This window comes from Primulina eburnea, chromosome 18 (assembly GCF_022965805.1).
Source record: "Primulina eburnea isolate SZY01 chromosome 18, ASM2296580v1, whole genome shotgun sequence".
NCBI classification, from domain to species: Eukaryota; Viridiplantae; Streptophyta; class Magnoliopsida; order Lamiales; family Gesneriaceae; genus Primulina; species Primulina eburnea.
In genome coordinates, this window is record NC_133118.1 from 10776882 (window position 1) to 10785810 (window position 8929).

Genomic DNA, 8929 nt, shown 5'->3' on the forward strand with positions numbered 1-8929 from the left:
ATTTATAGGTTCAAGATGTGAAGTTAATCGCATAATCTTGATCTTGTGTTGTAGGATCAACCACCAAGAAGCTATCACAAAAAGTTTCATTGGTTGTAAGTGGGATTTTTCCTTGAATGCATCTCATGGCCTATATGTATGATGAATGATTTTGTTATTGTTCCTAGCTCCTTTAATCCATTGATTATATACTTGTTATGTAATGGTTCATTGATTGTAAGAAAAGGAAAGGAATTTTGATGTCAATTGCTAAGAAATGAACTAGTTCTAATTGCATGCACACCACATGTTTGATACAATGATTCAATGGTTCTTTTTATCGCTTGATAGTTATATGGAAGTGGTGGTGCTTCTAGCACTTCTAAACCCACATAACGGAAGTTGATCAACATTTAACATGTACAGTGACTGATTTTTACTGAAGTGTACATGTATACAATCGACGGATGACTTATCATTGCCATACAAGGAAAATGAAAGCAAATGGTTGATAGAATGCCATCGTATAATTGTTATCTATATATTCCATTGAACGATGGCATTTCCTATGGTTCTATTGTAATGATTCCTTTATTACACTATTGTATATGTAAATGTTATTGAAAGTTCCACTTATTGAGTTTTGTAAACTCATTCCAATTATGTCATGTGATGCAGGTAAATAGGAATAGCGATAGAAGTGTCAAGGCATGGAAGGTGCATGTGCCAAAGCTTGGAGAATTATATTTTGTTAAAATGGTTTTGAGTATTGTACCTTGGTTCATGTTTTGAACAAGAAAATTATGTTACATATTTTGTCAAACACTTGGTATTTATGGAGATGAGATTTATGTGTATTTGGAAAATCTATATTTAGGTGCAAACTTTGCCAAAATTTTATTAATTATTACTTTTCTCCAAATCTCTTATAAGGCTTCCGCATTATTGCATTTTTAGTTTATTGTCATCGGGTAAGGGTGTTACATTTAGTGGTATCAGAGCCAGGTTTTTCGGACCAATGATTTGGCACATGTCTTCCTATGCTTGTGACACTTCGGTATGTATCTTTCTGCATCTTATTGATGTATTGGTATGATGATAAGCTTTACAAGTATTATGGTTTGAAAATGATTTTAAATTGAGATGCAATATAGGAAAATGCCACCCAAGAGAAAAGCTCCTGAAGTACCTCCTAGAAGGAGAGCCGGAGAAGACCGAGACAGTACTTCCTCTAATGTAGTTGATGAGTTTATCAGCCTAATTCATGAGCAAGCTAAAGTGCATGGGGAACAAATTCAGCAACTTCTCTGATTGCAAACACCGGTTCAAGGTAGAGGCCAAGGTCGTGATCCACGAGTTATTGAGGGAGCTTATGATAAATTCAAGAAGATGAATCCACCCGAATTTGTAGGGAGTCCGGACCCTTTGATTGCAATGGAGTGGGTGAAGGGGTTGAGGCGATCTTTGATTACCTTAACTTTGATGATAAGGATCGAGTGAGTTGTGCCGTGTTTCTCTTAACCAAGACATCAAGAATTTGGTGGGAAGCAACAAAGGTAACGATTAATGTTCAGACATTGAAATGGAATGAGTTTAAAGATTTGTTCTATGACAAGTACTTTCCTAGCGATGTTAAAGCCCGCAAGGTGAAAGAATTCTTGGAGCTAAAGCAAGGGACAATGAGCATGAATGATTACATCTTGAAGTTTGAAGAAGGTTGTCTTTTTGTTCCTTTCATTGCAAGAAATGACAAAGATAGAGCCGAGCATTTTATGCGGGGGTTGAGGGCGGAGATTCGAAGAGATTTTCGAAGGTCGAAGGATAATTCTTACAAGGAGATTGTTGAGAAAGCATTGATGGCCGAATATGATGAGAAAGAGATTGATAAAGAAAGAAAATTCAGGAGGCAACAATTTGTCCGAAAGGGTCAAGCTTCAGTTCAAGGAGGAAAAGGAGGACACAAGAGGTAAGGAAAGGAAGAATATTGTGGTAAAGCTCTTGCGATGCCATCTGAATCAGATAAGCCTTTATGCCCTAAATTCCATAAACCACATAAAGGAGAGTGCCTAGTTGGAAGCAACAAATGTTATAGATGTGGAGGAGTTGGGCACATTGCCATCAATTGCACTCAATCATCGGGCAAGGGTCGAGTTCAGGGGCGTATTTTCTCTTTGACCAAGGAAGGAGTTAATCCTGATTCATCAATCATTTCAGGTACCATTCTTATTTCAGGCAAGGTAGCTACTACTCTTATTGATACTGGCGCCACACATTCTTTTATATCTGAGCAATTTATGCATTCTCTGGGTCTTGTTCATATTGGTGAAATTGTCCACTTTTCTATTGTGCTTCCTTCGGGAGATTATATTCATTCTTCAAGTGTGATTCGAGTGTGCCCTGTTCAAGTAGATGATGAATTGTTGAATGCCGATTTGATTGTCATTCCCATGATTGACTTTGATGTTATTTTGGGAATGGATTGGTTATCTACTTATCGGGCTGTGATAGATTGTGTAGCCAAGACAGTACGTTTTCCTTCAAAGCATGGTGATAGCAGGGTCTTCGCGGGGTCAGGTACTTCGCTTGGCCTTTATTTTATTTCTTGCTTGCAAATGCAATGGATGTTGGTTAAGGGTTGTCATGGGTTTCTAGCATCGGTGGTGGATATAACTAGATAAGGGAGTGGGAATGTGAGTGACATTGATACTGTGAGGGATTATCTTGATGTCTTTGCGGATGATGTACCGGGATTGCCACCGGATAGAGCGGTGGAATTTGTTATTGATATTGTACCAGGTACCGCACCGATTTCTAAAGCCCCTTATCGAATGGCCCCAACTGAAATGAAAGAGTTGAGGAGTCAATTGCAAGAGTTATTAGATAATGGCTTTATCAGACCAAGTTCATCTCCTTGGGGGGCACGGGTATTATTTGTGAAGAAGAAAGATGGGTCCTTGAGACTATGTATTGACTATAGAGAGATCAAAAAAGTAACAATCAAGAACAAATATCCTCTGCCCAGAATTGATGATCTTTTTGATCAGTTGCAAGGTGCTACTGTATTTTCTAAGATTGATTTGCGGTCAGGGTACCATCAATTAAAATTAAAGGAGTGTGACATACCTAAGACGGCTGTAAGGTCCGAGATTTATTAGTATTCATTAATACGATACTCGGAAAATATGAGAATGCATGACGTGTAAGGAGAGGAGAAAAGACATGAGAAATTAGGGTTTTACAAGACCGCACCCGCGGTCATACAATTAGGAATTTTTACAAGAAAGGCCGAAGCCACACCGCACCCGCGGTGCAACTCAGACCGCACCCGCGGTGCATGGACAGAAAGTTGGCAAATTTATTCGAAGCAGGACCGCACCCGCGGTGCGAGAAGACCGCACCCGCGGTAGAGTGACCGCACCCGCGGTCGTCATTTTTGAAAAATAAAAACCATGCCGAAGCATGAGCGCACCCGCGGTCTGGACATGAGCGCACCCGCGGTGCTGCATGCGAGAAAGTCACCCTTGTTTCTTGTAATGACACATGGCAGGGTATATATATAGAAGTATGCTGAATCATTCTTTCTCATTCCAGCAGCTGAGAACCGAGACTTCCTCCAAGAATTCCTCAAGTTTCTTCAAGGGTTTGGGGTAAGATTTCTGAAGATTTAACCCTCTGATTTTTATACCGAATAGAGATTCTTGTTCCTTGCTTCAAGGGCTACAAGAAGATATAATTTTCACTTCGTTTCTACATGATGTGAGATATTGATATTGGGGAAACTATATTATGCTTGTAGATATATGTTCTTGAATTCATTGGCACCGTAGAAATACAACTGGATCAAAGAACGGATATTGTATACTACTGTTACGATTTTCAGAATGGTTGTTTATGAGATTATGTAGATTTTGAGAGGTTATGAGGTAGATTATGTTGTTTATGAAATGAGGACTATACAGTGTTGATATAGGTTGAGGTTGAATTGATCGGTATTAAGAAACTACGCCGTTATACCGTCAAACTGTATCCAACTTGCTTACTGATTTGTATATAAGTGAATTGAGTAGGAATTAATAGAATGTGTATTGAACATTGCCATTTCAGATTCATCATACCTCACTTCGTCATCGAGACCTCGACATCGATAAAGGTTTAGCGACAAGAAGGTATAATGCATGTTTTGTTTGGGGAGATACAACTCAAATGAGATCCCATTTGAGTTTCCCAATCAAAATCATACTAGATTTATTGTTTATCTTATAATATGATTGTGATTTGTTTATAGACTTGTATTCAAATCTTTTGAGATGATTATGCTTTGTTTACAGATTGTTATTCATTGCATTTAAGATAGGGAGTCTTGACATAACAGTCAAACTTCTAGACGTTCGGTGATATCACAGCTTAGGGGAAGATCAGTCTCCTATTGTAGATGTGGATACAGATCGGGCCGAAGTCTAGGAACGTCTTATTCACACCGGGATCCCTAGAGTTATAGTCGAGTCGAGTCCAGACATGGTTTGATTCGCATTGTATGTTTATATGGATGTTATTCATCATAGCATGTTGCATGTTTTATATTGATTATATGCATGTATACATGTTTATACTGGGATTTGTTCTCACCGGAGTTTCCGGCTGTTGTTATGTCTGTATGTGTGCATAACAACAGGTGGGGCAGGATCTGGGTCGAGACAGAGATGAGATCGTGATAGCGTGGTGACTTCGGGCGCAGCAGAGGACTAGTGGTTTTACTAGCTTTGTACTACTTGTAGATAGTAGTTTGTTTTAAACACTAGTTGGTACGAATGTATAATAACAAGACTAGTATGTACATTTGATGAAATAAAGTAGAAGTTTATATCTTGTGTTTAGTTTTATTGGCATTTGGTATAATGTTAAAAGCGAAAATTTGACCCACTTTTCATAATAAAGATCCATTTAATCCCAGAGAAATGAGTTAGAGCCCGGGTCCCCACAACGGCTTTTCGAACCAGGTATGGTCACTACGAGTTTTTGGTTATGTCGTTTGGAATAACTAATGCTCCTTCTGTATTTATGGATCTTATGAATCGGGTTTTTAAGCCATATTTGGACAGTTTCATTATTGTCTTAATTGATGATATTTTAATCTATTCAAAGACTCAAAATCTACATAGGGAGCATTTGAGGATTGTGTTACAGCAGTTGAGGGACAACCAGTTATATGCTAAATTCAAGAAGTGTGAATTTTGGCTGGAGCAAGTTGCATTTTTAGGTCATATCGTTTCCAAGGAAGGAATTGTTGTGGATCCGGCTAAGATTGAAGCAGTTAAGAAGTGGCATATTCCTTTGACAGTTTCTGAGGTACGAAGTTTCCTTGGGTTGGCAGGGTACTATCGTCTTTTTATTGCTGATTTCTCTAAAATAGCCTTGCCACTTACTACTCTGACAAGAAAGACAGTTAAGTTTGAATGGACTTATGAAATTCAGCAAGCCTTTCAAATATTGAAGGACAAATTGACTTCAGCTCCAGTGTTAGCACTTCCTCAGGGAGTTGAAGACTTTGTGGTGTATACAGATGCTTCGAAGAAAGGTCTCGGTGCTGTGCTGATGCAGCGAGGCAAAGTTATTGCTTATGCTTCTCGTCAATTGAAGGATTATGAAATGAACTATCCGAATCATGATCTTGAGTTGGCAGCCGTTGTTTTTGCTTTGAAGATCTGGCGACATTATTTATATGGCGTGAAATGTGAGATTTTCTCAGATCACAAAAGTCTTAAGTATCTCTTTACTCAGAAAGAACTTAACATGCGTCCGAAGATGGTTAGAACTTGTGAAGGACTATGATTGCACTATTAGTTACCACCCAGGAAAAGCGAATGTGGTTGCTGATGCATTGAGCCGAAAGTCAGGTCTTCAATTGGGTTCTATGATTCAAAAGCCTCTATTGTTGGATTTGAAGAGAAGTGAGATCGCATTGGTTGAGGAAGGTACGATCACGCGACTTTCAGCCTTAGTTATTCGACCGACTTTGATTGACAGAATTAAGTATGAACAACAGTTGGATACTTTTTTGTTGGACTTCAAAGCAAAGGCAGAGAAGAAGGGGAATTCTGAGTTTGGATTGAACAGTGATGGCCTGATTACATTTCAAGGCCGTATTTGTGTTCCTGTTGGTGATGCTATTCGTCGTGATGTTTTGACAGAAGATCATACTGCACCTTATTCAGTTCATCAAGGGGGCACCAATATGTATCAAGATCTTCGTCGATTTTATTGGTGGAAAGGTATGAAGGAAGATATAGCAACATTTATTTCTGAATGTTCGAGTTGTCAGCAGGTAAAGATTGAGCACCAACGACCGGCGGGCTTATTGCAATCTTTACCTATACCGCAATGGAAGTGGGAACACATCACTATGGATTTTGTTGTTGGGTTGCCAAGAACTCAGAAGGGCTATAATTCTATTTGGGTGATCGTGGATCGATTGACCAAGTCATCACATTTTCTCCCTGTCAATACGACATACTCTATGACTCAATATGCAGAGACGTATGTCCAAGAGATTGTAAGACTTCATGGGATACCCGTGTCGATTGTTTCAGATCGTGATGCAAGGTTTACATCTGAGTTTTGGAAAAGTCTCCATAGAGCTTTGGGTACAAAGTTGGCCTTTAGCACAGCCTATCATCCTCAGAGCGATGGGCAATCAGAGAGAGTTATACAGATTTTGGAGGATATGTTGAGGACCTGTACTATTGACTTTCCTAGTAGTTTGGATTCGAAGTTACCTCTTGTCGAGTTCACATATAATAACAGCTACCAGTCATCGATTGGCATGGAACCATATGAAGCATTATATGGTAGGAAGTGTAGATCACCTTTATATTGGGACGAAGTAGGAGAAATGAAGATGTTGGGACCCGAGTTGGTTCAACAAATGGTTGATGTGGTCGCACACATCAGACAGAGAATGAAGACGGCTCAATCTCGACAGACAAGTTATGAAAATGTTCGACGAAGGCCTTTCCAATTCAATGTAGGTGACCATGTGTTCGTTAAGATAGCTCCCCTTAAGGGAGTTATGAGGTTTGGAAAGAAAGGTAAGTTGAGTCCTCACTATATTGGACCTTTCGAGGTTCTGGATAAGATTGGTGAAAGAGCGTATCGATTGGCTTTGCCACCGGATTTGGATCGAGTTCACAATTTCTTCCATGTTTCAATGTTACGGAAGTATTTGTCCAATCCATCCCATGTTCTTCGACACGAAGCATTGGATCTTTTGCCTAATCTGAGCTATGAAGAAGTGCCGGTTCAAATTATTGACCACAAAGTTAAGGTGCTAAGGAACAAAGAAATTGGCTTTGTTAAAGTTCTTTGGAGGAATCACGTGATTGAAGAGGCTACATGGGAACCAGAGGAAGAGATGAGACAACGTTATCCGGATTTATTTTGAAGTAAGCAAATTTCAGAGACGAAATTTTTATAAGGGGGGGGGAGATTGTAATATCCCAACCTTTTATCTTTCTATTGTCAATGATGTTATTCTATGGTTTGGTGTTATGGATATATGGTTAAGTTATTATTGATCATGGTTATTGATATGTTTTATGAGTATAGTTGATGGAAGGGTTGGTATTGCATGTTATAGCATCAATATGGTTATTGCATTGTATTCATGGTTATTTATTGTATGGTTTTGGTATGGTTAATAGATGGTTGTGTATTTGAGGAGTTGTTGTTGTCATGAAGGAATAATGTTGGGAGTTGGATTGATGGTTTGGACGGTTTGAGCCAAATATGTTATTGGGGTGCAGAAACGATATGAAAATTTTGGTATCTGTTACAGTTTTTAGCATAATTAATGGGATATTGATCCAAAAGGCATGAGGCCAATTGCATTAGAAATTTAAGATGCAAGGCTACAACTTTCTTATTTTGAGTTTTGTTCAAAGAGTTGAGGAAGATGAGTCAAAAGTGACCCGAAGTGCGTTATGTATATCGTCGTTCATACACTGAAACATTTTGGTAGAATGGGCATAACTGTTTACTCAGACCTCCAAATGATCTGAAATTTGGAGATATTCAAGAAAAGACATAGGGCTAAAACTTTCATGTTTACCACGGTTTCTATTTTGGAAGGTAAGAGGCGTTTCGGAAGCGATCTTTACAGTAGCTGTGCGCAGAGTGGCGCCCGAGCGGTATGAAACGACCGCCCGAGCGCCACTGCTTCTGGATTTTTGAGTTTTGGGCAGAAATTTCGGCGCTAGGGCGGTAATTTTTTACCGCCCGAGCGCCCAGAAAGTTAAAAACGTGTTTTGAGGTTTGGGAAGGCATAAAATCGAATGGTATCAATTCTTTTACTCATTTTCATTCTTCTTCTTCTCTCACCATCGACTTAGGAACTAGGGTTCTTCATTTCTTCACTTAATTCCTTTCTTTCCAAGGTTTGAATCTTGAAGTTGGAGGTGTGTTCTTCATATCCTCAAGAGCAAAGGTAAGGGAATTTATCTTTTGGGTATTTGGTTGAAGTGAAGGGAATGGTGGTTTAGGCTTGAATGGTAATTTATAGGTTGAAGATGTGAAGTTAATGGTATAATCTTGATCTTGTGTTGTAGGATCAACCACCAAGAAGCTATCACAACAAGTTTCATTGGTTGTAAATGGGATTTTTCCTTTAATGCATCTCATGACCTATATGTATGATGAATGATGTTGTTATTGTTCCTAGCTCCTTTAATCCATTGATTATATACTTTTTATGTAATGGTTCATTGATTGTAAGAAAAGGAAAGGAATTTTGATGTCAATTGCTAAGAAAGGAGCTAGTTCTAATTGCATGCACACCACATGTTTGATACAATGATTCAATGGTTCTTTTTATCGCTTGATAGTTATATGGTAGTGGTGGTGCTTCTAGCACTTCTAAATCCACATAACGGAAGTTGATCAACATTTAACATGCACA

General features: G+C 38.9%; 1 protein-coding gene across 1 annotated transcript; it reads left to right on the forward strand.

Annotated features, from left to right (window-relative positions):
• Window positions 1-1137: 1137 nt before the first annotated feature.
• LOC140819106 (uncharacterized) lies at window positions 1138-2657 on the forward strand. Its single transcript, XM_073179116.1, has 3 exons — window positions 1138-1277; window positions 1391-1945; window positions 2072-2657. The coding sequence occupies exons 1-3, from the start codon at window positions 1138-1140 to the stop codon at window positions 2655-2657; spliced, it is 1281 nt and encodes a 426-aa protein (XP_073035217.1).
• Window positions 2658-8929: the final 6272 nt, after the last annotated feature.

What these genes read in the sequence shown, in the direction of transcription:
- LOC140819106 (XM_073179116.1), top strand. Translation starts at nt 1,138, where the DNA reads ATGCCACCCAAGAGAAAAGCTCCTGAAGTACCTCCTAGAAGGAGAGCC. An exon ending in GTGCATGGGGAACAAATTCA is followed by an intron (nt 1,278 to 1,390) that starts GCAACTTCTCTG and finishes CCGAATTTGTAG; the next exon opens with GGAGTCCGGACCCTTTGATT. An exon ending in GGAAAAGGAGGACACAAGAG is followed by an intron (nt 1,946 to 2,071) that starts GTAAGGAAAGGA and finishes CAAATGTTATAG; the next exon opens with ATGTGGAGGAGTTGGGCACA.